The sequence below is a fragment of the Panthera onca genome, chromosome B3, assembly GCF_046562875.1.
Source record: "Panthera onca isolate mPanOnc1 chromosome B3, mPanOnc1 haplotype 2, whole genome shotgun sequence".
Lineage (NCBI taxonomy): Eukaryota > Metazoa > Chordata > Mammalia > Carnivora > Felidae > Panthera > Panthera onca.
Window position 1 is genome coordinate 121,675,729 of NC_138344.1, and position 19,166 is coordinate 121,694,894.

The window sequence follows — 19,166 nt, forward strand, 5'->3', positions numbered from 1 at the left end:
GTAGGAGACTGATTTTATGACAACTTCATTACCTTTGCATTTTTCCAGTTTGAAATACAAGGAGGAATCTTCCACTCTTGTTGTTCCTTCACAGTCATCTGAGTTGACAAAAGAACAGAAAAAGAGACATTTTTAGATTTATAGTCTAGCTAAAAACCCAAGCGCAATGTTTCTCTTCAAAGATAGTTCAATATACACTGACATATGAATGAATGTAGTCCAAGGCCAAAGTTCCATTTGTTTGGTAGCACTATATACTATGTTCCTTCACCATGGATTCTAGTAGTAATTTTAATATAAAAAAATGGAAAATAATCTATACATTATTTTTGACTATTATAAATGGTTAGTATTTTTCCATATTTAAAGTGACATGACTCCTTTGAGATGAAAACTTGTTCTTTTAGTTGGATAATAAATCATATCTAAAAAATGCCACTCAGATTATCAGGGGCTTATTAATCCCAGGCACTTACTTCTTATAACTATGATAATATTCTGCTTGTCAAATAGCAGACACTGTTCATTCCATTAATAGCAGGGGTTAGGCTAACAACAAGAAAACTAATAGCTAACATTTCACATACGTTCTCTTACACACTCTGGAACCACCTACAAATTATAGCCCTGAGTGGCTCCCCATTTGATCTTGAAAGATAACTTAAAAAAGTAGTGAGTGTGGCAAAATGTACCTGTATAGGCACCTAGACTTTGTTCTATGGAAGGTTATTTATAAAATTAATGATCATGAATACAAAAAAAGATGTTAGACTACAGCAAAGATTACCTTCCGGCTAGGGGAATGCATGACAGGTGCAGGAGGAGAAGGTGGTCCTCGGGGAATTTTCTTATTAATCCTGAAGGATAAAATCAAAGCAAAACCAGAGAGTGTTACACAGTTTTCCATTTTAGCTAATATGTCTCAAGTCTCCCCCTCCCATTTTTATAAAGCTTCAAATATATAAAAAAAGAGAGTATAATATATGCCCATCTATCATATATCAGTCACTGAGCTTCGACAACTGTTAAACATAGCCAACCTTGTCATCGTCATTACCCACCTTCATCTCCACAGTATCATTATCATTTCATAGAGTAATATACTTTTAGTAGGCTCCACATCCAACATGGGGCTCGAATTCACAACACCAAGATCAAGTCACGTGCTCTACCAACTGAGCCAGCCAGGCACCCCCACTTTTTTTCTTCTTTTTAAGTAAGTTTTTTTAAATAACAGGTACACCTGACATACAATTAACTATAAATATTTAAATGAACAGTTTAAGTTTGACACAAATATACACCTGTGAAACCATCATCACAATCAAGATGGCGAACACACTCATCACCTCCAAGTTTCTGCATGCTCCTTGCCTATCCTTCTTATTCCTCCCCCCTGCTCTCTCTACTCCCCTCCTTCACCATAGGCACTGATCTACCTCCTGTCACCTCAGATTAGTTTGCATTTTCTGGAGTTTTATAAAAATAGAATCATACAGAATGTATTTGTTTTTGTCTGGCTTCTTTCACTCAGCATAATTATTCTGAGATTCATTCATGTTATTTCATGTATTAAGTTTCTTTTTTATTTATTCCATTTTAATATTAATAGTATTCCATGTATAGATGTTCCACAATTTATTTATCCACTCACTTACTGATGGACATTTGGGACATTTTTCTCCTCTGGTATCTTTTTTAAGAATAGAGGTTTATTCTTTTTTTTTAAATTTTTTAAAATCTTTATTATTTTTGAGAGAGAGAGAGAGAGAGAGAGAGAGAGAGAATGAATGAGCAGGGGAGGGGCAGAAAGAGAGGGAGACACAGAATCCGAAGCAGGCTCCAGGCTCCTAGCTGGTAGCACAGAGCCCAATGCGGGGCTCAAACCCACGAACTGTGAGATCATGACCTGAGCCGAAGTCGGACGCTTAACTGACTGAGCCACCCAGGCACCCCGAATAGAGGTTTATTCTTACAGGCCACCTACTTACTTGAACCGTGGAGGCTCCATTGGATCTTTCTGCATTTCCACCATCCGAATAACTCTCTGTTTAGCTCCAGAGTTGAAAGCCACTCCTTGTTGAGATGGTGTGTATCTGAAGAATGCAGATGAAACTAAAGGTGTAACTAGTTCAAGCTCAATGGGTTATTTCCTTCTGTTATAATCCTAGGCTAGACTATATTGTCAATTCCTTTCACAAAGTATTAATAGAAAATTACAAAATATTTAGGTAGAGTAGATAGCAATGGAGGTAAGAGAACAGCAATTATGAGTTATAAGCAAAATGTGAACTAGAGTCATATTGGTTTGCAAACAATCCATCCTTGTCCATTTTCCACCACAGAAGGCATGGTGTTCAATTTCACAGGTAAGAGGTCTAGAAAATGGTACCTATTTTGTCAGTCTGCGTTTGAGGAAGAAACACCCCATAATATTTCAGCAGGCAACTTAGAATTAGTAGTTCCTGACTAATCATGGGTTGTAAAACAGAGAAGAATAATAGTAGCAGCCCTATAAGCTCTGAATTTTCCTATACATGTGAATCATCTCTCTACACAAAGATTTAGTTGAATGAAATCCCTCACAATTTATAAGTATTATAAAGATGCCTATTATTATATAAATGATATTAGTACATTACTATTATTCTATTATTACATGTTATATAACTATTATATAATGAATTATGACATTACCAATATACTAATATTATATCATTATGAAAATATTATATAAATATATGATGCTTATTATATATAAATGGGAAACTAAAATAGTATTTGTGGTTTGGGTCACATGCTGTAAGTAACTGTTAATTTCTAAAAACAAAAAATTATATTTTAAGAACAACATAATAGTTAATATCTTCAAAAATATCTTAAAAAATTCTGCTTTCAAGAGTCTGCAGAGTCAACAGACTTTAAGTCATTATTCAAAAAATTGCTTGTCTAATTGTGACTAAGTAGGATAGTGAAGGAATACCAGGACCCCCAACCCCAATCTAGTCCAACATGAAAGTAAGACTTCCAGGCAAGATCATACCGGATATACTGAGCAGGAGCCAGTTTATCAGCTGCTCGGACTGGCATGGCTGCAGCAACCTTCTGTGATACAGATTTTTCTAAGGCTACCCTTGTCTTTTCTGTTATCTGAAATAAGAAACACCGCAACGAGTGGTCTGGAAGCTAATAAAGACGTCAAAAGCCATCTAAAATAATTATATATGTATCAATGCCCAGTTACCTCTTTAATGGCTTCCTCATCAGGTCTTTGCAGGTCTGGGTCATCTGCATTCATGACTTCCTTGGGAACCAGGTCAGTGTACTTGCTATAAATGACCTAAAATGTTCAAACACAAGCAGGATCAAGAAAAGCAGAGAATGAGAAGAAGCAACCTCATTAAGTCATTTCAGAAGTCAGCACACTTATAAATTTAGGACACAGATTTTGTCTTTTAGATTTTAAAACCAAGGAAGCTTAAAATATATACACAAATTACTGCCCCAGCTATATAAGTTAATAATTTTCCTTTGACCTCATGCATTTAAATTATTTGAGATCTTCTAATCAAGTCAGTATCCAAATACATTGTGCCAACAAAATCTTATGCATCAGTGATCCCTATTTTTGAGACTCACTAAGACTTGAAATTAATGATGATATAAATTGCCTATTGCACCATTATCTTGGATTACAAACTCATCAGAATTTAAGTCAGGTTACCAAATAATTTCCAAATTCACTGGGCCTGGAAGATTTCATTGACCTCACCCTACTTAATAATGTTTGTCTTTTCTGACAGCAATTCTATTCACAGACTAAGTAATGAACACGTGTCATGGTCAAAAAACCCAGAACACTTCTTCTGGGGGGGGGGGGGGAGTAAAAATATATTCTACATATACCACTTATATTCATTATCCAAATTTACAAAGGCCAGAATTTTTACTGGGCTCCCCAAGTCTCTATGAAGCTGACACTGATGTAGTAGGCCCCTGACAAATAGAGTATCACTTACTTTTGTGCCCACCTATACCTTTCAAATACTTTCATAAAAACTTACATGGCAGGCTTTATTGAAAAAAAGTACTGAGAATTTAGCAAATAAACAGCATTCTAGATTTTGCTGCTTTATTAGGGAATTTTTGATACACATCTAAAGAACAACTAATGATTATAAAAGAAAACCCAATTCTCAGGTACTTGAGACCTTCAAAAATTACTACTGTAAGCCAGAGTCTTCTATCAATAACTGCATTCTACCAGGACATTCCTTAAAAACAGCTTAAAGGAAATGCTGGCTATTCTTAATTTCTTATTCCAAATGGCAGAGCAAAAAACACTTCATAGCCTATAAGACCTGACCTGGCTTTGCCTATACCTTTAATCTCCCCCATACCTCTTGCTTCCTCATTTATTATGCTTCAATCACATCAGCTCTTTTTTTTGTTTGTTTGTTTTAAACACAACATGCCATTCCCAAATTCTGGGCCTTAAATAGTGTTGTTCTTAGTTCTTCACATGAGTTCTCAACCTCTGAGTCTCAGTTCAAAGGTCATGACTGTACTTATGAGTCCTCCCCTGACTACCCTAAGCAGCAACCCCTCCTCATCCCATCACTTAGTGTCACAGCACTGTTTACTGTCTTCAAAGCATTGCTCACAGTATGAAATTATTTTCCATTTTGTCATGTATTCTATTAAAGTAATAATAATAGCTGAAATTTATTAAGCACTTATTTTGTGCCACTATTCTTTAGCTTTATATATATAATTGAATTTGTGTATCAACCCTGAGGTATGCATATGCACAATGATTACACCTATATTATTGATGAGGAATGTTTTATATAAGCTGTGGATTTCCCAGAAAAAACTATCTCATGACTATAGACTAATCCTTTAGCTTGTTTTTCTCAGGAATGAGACAAAGGATCAGGCAAGAAAAGTATAGATCGTTTACCACAAAACATAACCACTGATATGTGAGCTGTAGTGTCACCATCCTCTCAGTGTTCATTTGGAAGGGACCTAAAGCTCACTCTGGGGAGAAGAGTAAGGCTCCATACATTAACATCACACAGCTAGTAATGACCTTAAAAATCTTATTTCTTTTCAAGATGGAAACATCTATGCCACTTGAGTTTAAAATTACATATCAATACTCTAGAAAATAGTATCTAGACTATGAAGAGTTAATTACTTTTACACAGCAATCATTACAGGAAAGGATTCTAAGTAAATGGCTCCCTGGTAGTCATATAAGCTCAACATAAAGTCTCAATACTAATTTAGCATACAAGAGCCATTTGCTGCTTCTTATTTGGGTATTCCAAAGTTAATAACCCTTTAAATGAGCATCAATAAGATTCTAGCATCTCACAAAGCTGAGTGAAGGACATCTGAAGAGCAAGATTCCTCCATGGTAATTAACTATAAAACCTCAAATTTTTATTGCCCGAGAACCAAATGTGCTGAAGAAACTCAGAATATCCCAGGAGGCAAAGGGGCTGGGGAGGGTTATCTGAAAAATACAATATACTCCAGAAGGTAAGAAGAGCACAAATGGGTGCTCGCTTCGGCAGCACATATACTAAGAAGAGCACAAATGGGCTCTGTGAACAAGATAAAGCAATAAATCATCTGTGAAACTTTTTTTTTTATTACTGAAAACTGGCAAAGGACCAGATTGACCTGACTGGATAAATCTGTCAACATACTCACCATTTTGAAGGCAGAAAGAAAACACTATCTTTAGGCTTAGCTAGTTTGTGAAATCATGAACAAGGTAATATATGATTTATCTTGGGGTCAGTTTAAAGTTGCTGGGAGTTATTTGTTTGGGGGGAAAATGTTGAAGGCATTCTTTTAGGTAATATCATATATGTAACATTTGCTATGCAAATATTTCAGAAGGAAAAATGTAAACACCAAGGCTTTTTATTGATGTACCACTCAAATCACAATTGGAAAAAAAAGAACATTTTAGTTCCATCAAAATTTAATTCAAGAAAATTTTTTTCCCTCCAATTTTGTATTACTGTAAGTCTTGTCAATACAGTATTTATTTTACATGTAGAGAGATCTAGGGCCTAGACTTATCCCTTGAAATCTTGCCTTTTTCTTAATCTCTTATACCTAGAGCTAGCATTTACCATTCTTGACCTTTCACTATTAATATTTCAGTGATAACTTTCTGGTTTCTGAAGAAAACCACATCCCGCTGATATAAATCAGAAATCTTTACACTGTAATGCAAATTCAATAATCCAATAAACTATTTTCGTCCTATGTCAAAGACTCTGAAAATCAAGCCTCCTGAATGATAATGAATTTTTAAAGACCCATTTTGTACATTTAGCAGCCAATTCCTACTTCTAAAACTGGAAAATCAGTGGTTTTAAAACAGGGCACTGCTGCCACCCCCAAGGCTCTACAGGTATTTAATAGGTAGTGGTAGTTAAATTAAACATTATACAACGCACAAGACGGTCCCGAACAATCAAGTGTCCTCTCTTCCAAACGCATTTGCCAACGTGTACTCAGTTAATGTTGAATTAAATGCATTCAAAAACTTCGTGCATTAATCCATCCACTTTTTATTTTTTTATTTTTTTTTTTTTTCAACGTTTTTTATTTTTATTTTTGGGACAGAGAGAGACAGAGCATGAACGGGGGAGGGGCAGAGAGAGAGGGAGACACAGAATCGGAAACAGGCTCCAGGCTCCGAGCCATCAGCCCAGAGCCTGACGCGGGGCTCGAACTCACAGACCGCGAGATCGTGACCTGGCTGAAGTCGGACGCTTAACCGACTGCGCCACCCAGGCGCCCCAATTTTTTTTTTTTTTTTTTTTTTTTCAACGTTTTTTATTTTTATTTTTGGGACAGAGAGAGACAGAGCATGAACGGGGGAGGGGCAGAGAGAGAGGGAGACACAGAATCGGAAACAGGCTCCAGGCTCCGAGCCATCAGCCCAGAGCCTGACGCGATCCATCCACTTTTTAAAAAATTAAAATACTTATTTATTAAATTTGTGTAAGAAATTCAAGTGTATATTCCAGGGCATAATGTCCAGCAAGGAAATACATTCACCAGAAACAGTATGAGAACAGTCCAAGTACTCACTCTGTTCACTATCTTTCTTCTCAATTCATTCGGTACCCTGCTCATTTTTTTAAAAATCTTCATTCTGTGTATGCATGTACACACACGCATGTGTATGTGTTCAGAGACATTATGTTTTTAGAGTAGTTTCAGGTTCACAGCAAAATTAAGAGTAAGACACAGAGATTTCCTATATACATCCTGCCCCTACACATGCATAGCTTCCTCCATTAGGGTCAGGGTTAGTATGAACCTCTGAGTGGTGCCTCTATAAACTACTAGTTTTGGATTCATTCCTAGTGGTTGCATTATAGACAAACATGTAATGCTTTCAGTGTATAAAGAAACATTACTTTAGAGACCTTATTTGGCCAGAATACTGAAATCTAAAAATAAATAGTTATAACATTTCTGCTCTACTTTCTTTTTTTAATGTTTTATTTATTTTTGGGGGGGGGGAGGGGCAGAGACAGAGGAGGAGACACAGAATCCGAAGCAGGCTCCAGGCTCAGAACTGTCAGCACAGAGCCTGATGCGGGGCTCAAACCCACAAACCGTGAGAACATGACCTGAGCAGAAGTCAGACACTTAACTGACTGAGCCACCCAGGCACTCCCTCCACTCTACTTTCAAAACAAAATAATCACCAGTATACATGGTTCTTAGAGAAAGAAAAAACTTTCAGACACTTCCTAGACGTGAGAGAAAATTGTTGGTTTCCAGTCTTGAAATTTAATGCAAAATGGGCTACAACTGTGTGTCATTCAAAATTAGTCAACCTGCCAATGCCAAACTGTTGTCCTAAAGTGTTCTTTTTCCTAACCAATGAGAGAGGAAAGGCAGCATGTACCAATAAAGAATAATGACTATTCCAAAGAAGGAGAGATGTACCAAAACAAAGGCAAGTGAAGCCTAGTGAAGGCCTCCACAGCACAGGGCATATTTCCAGTATATGTCCTGTTGTATAGGGACCTGTTTTTCCTTTTGCAGGAGTGGACTATGCTTCCCTACTGGCTCAGGAGAAGTGGTTTTCTGTTATTCAATGAAAACTGCTATCACTCCTCAAACAAATCGTTGATGAAAGTCTGTGTGTCAAGCTGTCAGGCACTAAATTAGGTGCCAAGGAGGAAATCTGAAGATATAATCTCTGTCCTCAAAGAGCTTATAGTCAAATGACATAGATAGTAGTGAACTGATAAATAGAACAAAATGTGATGACTGCTAAGATAAACAGGGAAGAGGAAGGAAGGATACCCCATCTGGTCAGGGAAGATTAGGAAGAGTTTTCCGAAACAATGAAGAGTGAGCTGTGATTTGAAAGCAACAGAATTTAGGGACAGCTGGGTGGCTCAGTCGGTTAAGCATCCAAGTTCAGCTCACGTCATGATCTCACAGTTCGTGAGTCTGAGGCCCACAACAGGTTCTCTGCTCTCAGCACAGAGCCCGCTTTAAATCCTGTGCCCCTCTCTCTCTGCCTCTCCCCTGCTTGTGCTCTCTTTCTCTCTCAAAAATAAATAAACATTAAGAAAAAAAAAAGCAACAGAATTTAGTCAAAGAATAGGGGGAGAGCTTTCCCACACACAGGAGGACATCCATGGGAAGTTCCCAGGGTAAGAGAGAATGTGCCATATTAGGGGAGCTGCAAGAATTCCTTGTGGCAGATCTTTACAGAAAATGTCTGCAAGTTTCTTCTTCTTTTTTCCTTTTTTAAAGACTTTTTATTATTTTTAAGTCATCTCTACACCCAACGTGGGGGCTCAAACTCACAACCCTGAGATCATGAGTCGCATGCTCCACTGACTGAGCCAGCTGGGTGCCCTGAAAATTTTTTCTTAACAACCACATAACAGTGGCGATTATTTTGTACTGAAAATAAAAAGAATGGCTAAAACTGGACTGTTTATTTTTGGATTTAACTTTTCTGGTCATGAAAGTTGAGGCTAGGCTAGAAAGATAAGGAAGGGACCAAGTAGACCATAAGGAGCTTGGCTGGTTCTTACCCTAAAGGCTATGGAAACATTTTTTTTTTTTTTAAATTTTTTTTTTTAACGTTTATTTATTTTTGAGACAGAGAGAGACAGAGCATGAACGGGGGATGGTCAGAGAGAGAGAGGGAGACACAGAATCTGAAACAGGCTCCAGGCTCTGAGCCATCAGCCCAGAGCCCAACGCAGGGCTCGAACTCACGGACGGTGAGATTGTGACCTGAGCTGAAGTTGGACGCTCAACCAACTGAGCCACCCAGGCGCCCCTATGGAAACATTTTAAGTGTGCACACTTGTGTGTGTATACTGGGGGGAGAGAGAGAAAGCTAAACATATAAACAAGGATGAGTTTGTTTTTCTAAACAGGCAAAACAAATGCAAAGGAGGTGGTTTCAGACTCTGCTGCGGTAAATAAAGCAAGAAGTGATAAGGGCCTGAACTAAGTAGCAGAGAAGGGCATATACTTGAGAAGTGTTAAGGAAGAAGATAAATCCCAATGACTAACAGTTGGAAGGCCTGAAGGAAACACAAAAGAATGGAATGACTGCTCAGCAAAGGCTTTTTAGAGAACTATAGCATTATGTGTCACATCTCACATTTGAATAACCTTTGACTCAGTAAGTTCACATAAGTATTTATTTTACGCAAATATTCATGTGCAAAAAGGTATTTGTATATGGACCTTGAATAAAGTACTCTCTGAAAACTAAAAAATTGAAATCTGAAAACTAAAAAATGCTTAAAAAAAACTTAGGGCACAAACACACCTGGAATTCTATATAGATTTTTAAAAAATAAAGCAGACCTATATATACTAATAAAAACCTTCAAAACATACTAAATTAAAAAAAGCTATGAAAGTTATGAATATTAAAATCTCATTCATGTAAAAAAAGATATGTGTGTGTGTGTGTGTGTGTGTGTGTGTGTGTGTATTAAAGTGGGAATATATATATACATCAATATCTAAATCCATAACAAAGGTCTGGAAAGATACGTATTATTATAGTAGTGGTACTTACCTATGAGTAGGCACTACATACATACTTATGTACTGTTGATATCTTCTACCATAAGAATTTATTATTAGTGTATCTTTTTTTTTTTTTTTTTTTTTTTAATTTTTAAAAAAAATTTTTTTTTTCAACGTTTTTTATTTATTTTTGGGACAGAGAGAGACAGAGCATGAACGGGGGAGGGGCAGAGAGAGAGGGAGACACAGAATCGGAAACAGGCTCCAGGCTCTGAGCCATCAGCCCAGAGCCTGACACGGGGCTCGAACTCACAGACCGCGAGATCGTGACCTGGCTGAAGTCGGACGCTTAACCGACTGCGCCACCCAGGCGCCCCCTAGTGTATCTTTTTTAAATCAACAAAATAGTGGGGGGAAAAATAACTCCCAGGCTTTTAGCATAGTCATTCAGGAAGATATCACTGCCAATCACTGAGTTAGAGAATAGAGAAGGTAGATTAAGTGGAAAATTATGAATTTAGGTTTGGATTTGATGAGTGATGTTTTGAGGAAATCTAATAGAGCTGTCCTTGCGGATAGTAAGATATAAGGACCTACAGCTCAGGGAAGAAAACTCGGCTGGAGACATAGATCTAACAGTCATCAACATGAGTGGCAATTTTAGCCAAGGGAATAAATTAGATTAGTCAAAGAGATGGTGTTGTGAGAAAAGCCTTAGAGATCTTTGCCAGAGTTTATCTCCACAGACTGGTTGAGGTGAGGTTGTATTACAGTGAAATGAAGAATGAAAGGGAAGTGAAGAAGTAGAACAGATAACAACAAGCAAAAAGCTTGAAGGAAAATGAAGAAAACTAGGTGAAAATTTGGTGGTAGCTAGAGGGAGACTTCAGGGTAGTCAGGGAAAAACTTTTCCTTCAAAAGATGATAAAAGCAAGCATATTTAAAAGCTAACAGAAAGGAGCCAGTAGAAGAAGGGGAGGTGGAAGTCATGGTTGAGAAGAGTAAAGAAAAAGCGAGGCTGTAAAGGAGAGGGGGAGGAATGAAATCCAGGAAACGCTACAGCACACCTGGCAAGATTAGGTTTAGACCGAAGACATTTCTCATAGAGACAAAAGGAAAAGTCAAGACACAAAGCCAAGTGCAGGATAAAGAAAGCAGACAATTTTCTTCCACTAGTCGTTATGTGCAAACAGATGTCACCTGTAAGCTGACAGGGGACGGAGAGGAGTAGGAGTTAAAGCTTGGAGGAACACCAAGGGAGCGCAGTCTAAACCTGAGACATAGATTTGCATGACTGGGTAACTGTTTTCCCCAAGAACCCAGCACCCATGATGCAGAAGTAGAGGATGGGGTCATTACTGCAATTTTAGAGGGTAAAATGAAAACATTTAGGGAAGAGAAAGAGGCAAAGGACAAGTACTGAAGGCCCTCAACTATTTTTCGCAACATCTTCAATTCTAAAGAGATCTTTACCTATGTGTGGAGTACTTATTTACGAGGGAAAAAACTAGGTCTTCTCTTAAAAACAGTTCCTTGGCTCTGAGCGTAGCTGCTCTGTGAGGAGATTATTTTAAGTAAATTTTATTTTTGGTCTTTGGATTACCTGTAAGCAGGCCATCAAAAATATGGACAGCAAGTGCCAGTTTTATACTTAGGGGAGAAAAAAGTTTAATTCATTACATTCAAGTGAATTATTAAAATAATTAAATATCTATGTAAGTACTTTGTAAGTATATGAGACAGAATTAGAAGACTATAAACAAATCTAAATTTTGATTTTTTGTGTTTTAGGGTGCTAGAATTATAGATTTTTAGCAATTTTCTAGCATTTAAAAAATGTTAGTACTATAAAAGAACTTAAAACAAAATTTAACAATTTCAAATTTCTTTTATTTATTTTTTAATGTTTATTTTTTGAGAGAGAGAGGGAGAGAGTGAGCGAGCGAGTGAGAGAGGGAGGGCATGAGCAGGGGAGAGGGAGACACAGAATCTAAAGCAGGCTCCAGTCTCTGACTGTGAGCACAGAGCCAGACATGGGACTTGAACCCATGAACTATGAGAGCATGACCTGAGCCAAAGTTGGAGGCCTAACCGACTAAGCCACCCAGGCACCCTCAAATTGTTTTTAAAATGCTAAACAAATAAGTGAAAACCCTAAGTATATATAAGCTATCATCAATTTGGGAGATTTGAAATGAAAAAGTCATTGCTGTTATGAAGTCATAATTCATTGTTCATATAATCATGAAGTCATATTTTCAGTTAGCCTAAGTACTAACTGCTACTCATTGCTACTTTTAACAAAGCTAAATGGCCAGAAACGTATTTATCAATAGAGGGAAAAATCAACGAGAGGGTTACCTTGTCTTTTGACTGTCCCTGCCGAGCAATTGCATCATATTTAATTTTTCCTTCAGCATCCACCTGAATGGCCAGCGCATTTGACATTTTTTTCTTTCGTCCCATATCCAGTGGATACTGGGCCACATGGATCTCTGGAAAAGCACCGCCATCTCCAAAATCCTACATATTAAAAAGGAAAGAAATAAAAAGAATACTTAATAATTTGAGGTTCAAGATATATTCATTCATTCATCAAATAATTATTGAGCCCTTGTTATAGTAGATGCTAAGAGATACAGCAGTAAAGAAACAGAGGTCGCTGATCTTGTACAGTGTACATTCCAGTGGGCAAAGATGTAAAAAGCCTAATCTTTGGCTTGTAATAAATGCCTTGAAAATATAATGGGACTACAAAGAAAATCTACTTTCCTTTTTTTTTTTTTAAGCTTATTGATTTATTTTTGAGAGAGGAGAGAGAATCCCAAGCAGGCTCTGCCCTGTCAACACAGAGCACTACTATGCAGGGCTCGAATCATGAACTGTGAGATCATGATCTGAGCTGAAATCAAGAGTCAGACACTTAACTGACCGACCCACCCAAGTGCCCTAGAAAGTCTACTTTTGATACTGCGGCTAGGACAGCCTTTGTGAAGAGGTAATGTGAGTTAAAGCTAAATAATGAGAAATCAGGTATGAGAAGATCTGAGGGAAGTATTTTTTAGGTAAAGCAAGTAGCATGAAGGTACTGCTATAAGAACAAGCTTGGGATGTCCTTGGAAACAAGTGTCCAGTGAGGCTGGAGCTTACCGGGACAGAGGAGCAGACACATAGGTGATAACCTTGCATGGGCAGACAAACACCAGATCATGAAAGGGCTTCTAGACCATGGCAAAGATTTTTATATACATGACAGGATGAAATTAAGTAGAACGTTTAGGACAAAGAAAAGATTTTTAGTTTTAGCATACATAATGTTCTTAGTGAGGCAAAGGTCAAGGTATAACAGGGCAGAAATGTAAAGAATTTTTTCTCGGAACCAGATTTTAATAACATATTTATTCATGTTCCAGGAGAAGCAAATAAATAGAAAGGAAGGCTCTAGAAATGAGTTCACCACATTTCTAATGGTGATGATATGCAATTACTTAGAAGACTAAGACTTCTCAAGTAGCACAAGCTAAGTAACATCTGTTGATGAAGTTTAACATTACAAAAAAGGTAGATGGTCAAATAAACATATGAATGTTAAATACAATTTTTAAATAGCTTTGTTAAACTTAGTAATATTTGCTTAGGAATTATATTGTACACTCAACAATCCACACTCATTTAATTCCTGTATTTCAACAATCATACTTTCATATGGAAAAAATTCAAGTTTAGCAACATTAAGTGATTTTCCCAAGATGTCCTGCATAGGCAGGACTTGAACTCAGATCTTTTGACTCCAAAAAACTGTATTTTCTACTGAACTAAAATTCTTTCCTTTTTAGCTCTAAAAAGGGCAAATCAATACTACTAAAAAATGATAGGAAAAAACATTAAAATTAATCATTTAGAGGGGGTTTGATGAAAAATTTTATGTAAATAACTACTTTTATAAGACCTCCTCCTTCAAGAAATATTCCATTAGATCCTGGATATGTGATTTCCTAGATACAATATACTGACTTGCTAAAGAAAATTTTGACATTTCTAAAAACAAACAATAAAGCTGAGGGAGACATTTCTTATGAATTCGGCAGAAAATAGTTAAAATATTCCCAAGAAAGGTGCTACCTGTAGCCAGGACATCAATCTGACATATGCTCAGATCTGCTGGGGTTCTTCAACTATAATAAGTACTTCAGACTGTGGATGTGGCATTATACGGTCATTAGGCTTGCCAGAAAATCATAGCTTTTACTCTGAACACTAGAACAAAATGCTTTCTCCACAGAACGTTCACTCCCCTCAAGAAGCATTCACAGTCTTTCCAGACTGGCTGGCCATTTTGGTTTGATTTTCAAATAAACTGTTCTGTTCTGCCAAGATGTATGAAACCTTTAGTCAAGTAAGATTTTAAAAAGTACCTGAATGTCATAATGCTAAAATGGAAGCCTAATCTTTGGATGAGGTTTCTGTTGTATGTAAAATGATGTCTGCTACCCCCACTCTGTAATCTATTGAGAGGCAAACGAAGAATATCTATAATCCCTCAAGGGACACATTATCCTTCTATCAGATAATGTCAATCACTACCTTTTTGCCCCAGATAAGAGGGCATTCCAGCCCCCTTGATAATCTTCTTTTGCCCCACATCTCACAAATTACACTATCAGTGAAAACAAAAGTAACAACAAAAAACCCTTAGTAATTTTAGTAAGACTGGCTTTCACACATTAGAATTAATAAGGACTAGAGGACAGCTAAGGGAAAAAAACAAGGAAACTTTTTAAAAGACATGATCTAGTTGGAAGTTTGTCTTTTAGGCTCTATCGAGTGTTCTGGTAGGCAGGGGGAATGCCAAGCATGGGAGAGGCTGAGAATAGAGACAACAACAAATTTCAGTCCAATGAATACTTAGTTCACCATGATCTGCACTTGGAGGCATACGAAAAAAAGTTGAGGGCACAATCCCTTCACATTTGTAAGGTAAAAATCACAACCATAAAAGGACAGAATGTAACAGAGTGATAAAATGAAAATAACTGTGTACAAACATGAATGGTATAGGCACAAAGATTTTTAATAGGGTAGGCACATTCCTTGGGAAGTGGAAGAGAGAAATTTGCAGGAGTCAGAATGAATACTGAGAGACAGAGAAGAAAAAGGCTTGATCAAAGAGGAAGTAGTCTTGGGGAGGCAAAATAGTTGTCTCAAATGTTTGCTTTTCTCCCTAGATGAAAAAGGTGGTCAAGCATGGGAAGACTACCCTGGAATTAGGGAAAAGAGTATGTATTGATCTGCTCTAAAGGATACAGAGTAATTAGGAAGATAGGTACTACCAAAGAAGTTTGTTTTTTGGAAATAAGCTAGAAATATAAAAAGATCATTTCAGAGTCTTCTTTCTCCCTCACTGCCTCCAAATCAACCATCAAATTCTTTTATACCTTCTAAAATATTTATCTAATATGTATATTAGACATATATTAATATTCTCAAATTGAAGACAAGAAAACTGATAAAGAGGGGCAGAATCTGCCCAGTGTCACACAAATAGTAAGCAGCATAGCTATGATGCAAAAACACTTATTTTCACTTATTCTTTTAAACTTCTCGCCCATGCTCTTTCCAATATACTTGACAAGAAGGAAATCAGAAATAGAAATGCTGCTGGAGTTTTCCCTGGAGGAAGGCTGTCTCTTCAGGGTTACGTGGCATTGTGTATGTGGGGAGAAGGGAGGGAAAGGCACCCGAACATGAACTCTTCTTTTCATTTTCTCCTTACTTTCCCATTATTTTCCATATGCAGTAATCCCTGGATTTATAGAGAGTATGCTAATTTCTTTTGTACATGTTTAATAGTTGGACATAAGAAGAGACATAAACAGGTACAATTCTCTTATGATCACAAAGAAGTGGTAATAAGCCAGAAGAAAAAGATCAATCCTCTAAAAGGAGTATATGTCTTAGGAACTCACGACCAGGATTTCTAGCATATTGGCATTCATGTGCAGAGGTTCTAGGGTATTTTACAAGGGTATTATAATAAACGTTAACACAATTATTTACCTCTAATAACCGAGGTATCCAGCCTTTCCGGTACCCGTATGGAGGAGGTTCTCTTCGGGAGGAGACCAGTGAGGTCTGTCGTGATCTCTGAGATCTTGCCTTTTCTTCAGCCTCAAGCTGGTCCTGAGATAGCTGAGTAGGTGCAGGTAAAAAGCTATAAGCAAAGATAATAAAAGTCAGATTAAAAAAAAACTCCTACATTTGATCATTGCAATTTGGCCATCAGAGACTATTTTACCATAATACTTTTTCCCTTAAGCAAAAAAGCAAACATTTCAATGATTCATGGCAGTATTTAATATCAGTCATTTTACTTTGCCTGGAAAGAAATAAACGCTCAGAGACATACAGTAAAAACATTTGACTAAGATGCAGGCAAATGATGCCCATAATAAAAAACTAACAGATATTTCATATAATAGATAAACTACTCAGTGGTTATGCTTCCACATTTCTTTTCTTGTAACAAGCAAGAAAACATTCTCAATTACCCAGGGGCCAACTGTCCAGTATATGGTGTCTTAGTGCCTTTACTACTTTTATACTCCTTATTTTTAACTACTTTACTCTTATTCTTCTTACTTTTAACTATTTTAATGTCAACGACAACAACAAAAAAAAATAATAAGGATTAGCACTGAATGTAACAAAGAGGTGCATAAAAGAAAGAAAACACAAGTTGCATATATGAGTGTGTTTTCCCAAAGGTATCTAATTTAGAATGCAATTTAAAACTTGAGAGGTCAAAGATTCAAAGGAGAAATTCTAAAGACGTAGTTTGTCATTCTTTAATCACAGCAGCCTTTTTACCAAGCTATTCTTAACAACTTTCAAGTATGATAAATGTTATTATAGAGATACCCCAAAGTATCACAGGAAGATTCTAGTAAATTGATATGTTTAATGGAAAAGTTAGGGTTCCTTTGTGATTCTTGGCGACTAAGCATATTTGGATAAGCAGAACTTATTTATTCAAAATATTTATTGATCACTTGGGTGCAGGTACTGTGCTATGTAAGCAATGAGACTATAAGAGAGAGGTTACAGCCTTGCAGAGGAGAGACAATCAAATGCTTACACAATTCCCTAATTACAAATTGTATCAAACGATGAAGGAAAAGTGTACAGTGCTATGACGGTATACATCAGAGGGTTCTAATCCAGTCCAGAATGTCAGGAGTGTGACAGCTAAGAGCTCAGAGTTCAAATCCAACCTATGCCAGGTAGTAACCCAGATAAGTTACTTATCTCTCTGAACCTCTGTTTTCTCATCTGTAATGACAGATCAAAAGACCACCTACGTCACAGAGTTGCTCTAAGTAGTAAATGTGAAAATCTATGACCCCCTTGGCACAGTGTCTATATACTCATCAATGCATATTGTTCCATACATACTTGATTATGCGGAGCCATTCCGTGATTCCACCAATTTGGATCAGTTGCGCCCCACCCATGCTCCCACAAGACACTCTGTGTGCCACTACTATAACATTTATCTTACTGTATCACAATCATCTACTCATTTACCTCTTTCTCTCGCCAGACTGAGCAACTTGCAGGAATCATGGCTTCTGCTTCGTTTCATCCCTAACTCTCTAGGCACTGTCCAGCTCACAGCGAGGGCTACTTATGTGTTTGCAGAACTAAATTCACTCTGCCCTTTGCACTCACCATCTTTATGTCACTACAATCTTATTGCCTTTCCTTTTGCCATCTCAAGATCTTTACATTTGCTATTCCATCTACCATAAAATGCTCCATTTATTAAGAACATTCTTTCCTGTAGTGCTTTTATGGAAAACTCTTTCCTAGATCATTCATTCATTCATTCATTTTAAAAGATTTTGTTTAAAAAATTTTTTTTAATGTTTTTATTTATTTTTGAAGGAGAGAGAGACAGAGCATGAGCGGGGAAGGAGCAGAGAGAGAGGGAGACATAGAATTTGAAGCAGGCTCCAGGCTCTAAGCTGTCAGCACAGAGCCCGATGCGGGGCTCGAACTCACGAACTGTGAGATCATGACCTGAGCCGAAGTCGGACGCTTAACCGACTGAGCCACCCAGGTGCCCCTAAAGATTTTATTTTTAAGTAATCTCCACACCCAATGTGGGGCTTGAACTTACAACCCTGAGACCAAGAGTCTCAAGCTGTACCAAGTGGGCCAGCCACACACCCCTCCTAGATCTTTTAGTCCTTGCTTCTTAGCGTTCTTGTCTGCTCATTTATACCTCTCCACAGCTGTTTTCTGACCACCTTGTCCAAAACAGGACCCCACTCCACATTTTGAGTCACTCTTTGTCCTTTCATTTTTATTTCTAGTAATTCCTATCTGAAATTGTATTGATTTGTTTACTCATATATAGTCTATCTCTCCTAGAATGTAAGCTCTTTGAAAATAAGGAGTTTGCAACACTGATTTAATACTGTAAAACCAGCACTAGAATAGTGCCTGGCACATGGTAGATCCTCAACAAATATGTACTAACTGAAGGATGGATGAATGGATGAACGGAGCCAAAAGTTTTGGGTTTCTACCATACTTATTTTCAGTATACCATGTATATCCAGTACATAGAAGGCATACAAAGACAGTTCCAAAGAAGCTACAATATTTACTTATTTTACTCTTCTCTTTACCTTCTGCTGGAGGAACTGGTCACTAAAATGATCAAAAGGCAGGCAGCCTGTCAAAGTGGAGAATTCAGACAATCCAATAAACAGGTTACCTGGCCTGGATTAGGGTCTGAACATACTCTAGCCTTCCAGAGGGTCTTAAATTTGCAGTTCCTTGTAAAGGATGACATTCCTACAAAGAGGCACACTCCTGCGGTAGCAGGGTAGGGGAAAGGGGTACAGAGTGGGCTGCATATGCAGGCCGAAAGGCTACTTCAGTGGTTCTCAACTGGGGGGCAAAATATTTACAATGCAGGCGTATGATAATACCTAGATACATACAATTCATTAAGATTGTCAAGACTTGGGGGTAGAGAATGGGGGTAGTATCACTGGCATCTAGTGGGAGGAAGCCAAAGATATTGCTAAACATCT

The 19,166-nt window shown here is 37.4% G+C and overlaps 1 protein-coding gene across 1 annotated transcript in view; it reads right to left on the reverse strand.

The window, feature by feature from the left end:
• The window catches only part of SNW1 (SNW domain containing 1), a 33,334-nt gene that overhangs the window by 12,383 nt on the left and 1,785 nt on the right, over positions 1-19,166 (reverse strand). Inside the window, exons 2-8 of the mRNA XM_060620413.2 lie at positions 16,120-16,273; positions 12,424-12,585; positions 3,245-3,340; positions 3,044-3,150; positions 1,992-2,096; positions 788-857; positions 33-98 (exon numbers count right to left, since the gene is read on the reverse strand). Coding sequence (XP_060476396.1) covers positions 33-98; positions 788-857; positions 1,992-2,096; positions 3,044-3,150; positions 3,245-3,340; positions 12,424-12,585; positions 16,120-16,273 — 760 coding nt within the window. The remainder of the gene's footprint in view (positions 1-32; positions 99-787; positions 858-1,991; positions 2,097-3,043; positions 3,151-3,244; positions 3,341-12,423; positions 12,586-16,119; positions 16,274-19,166) is intronic.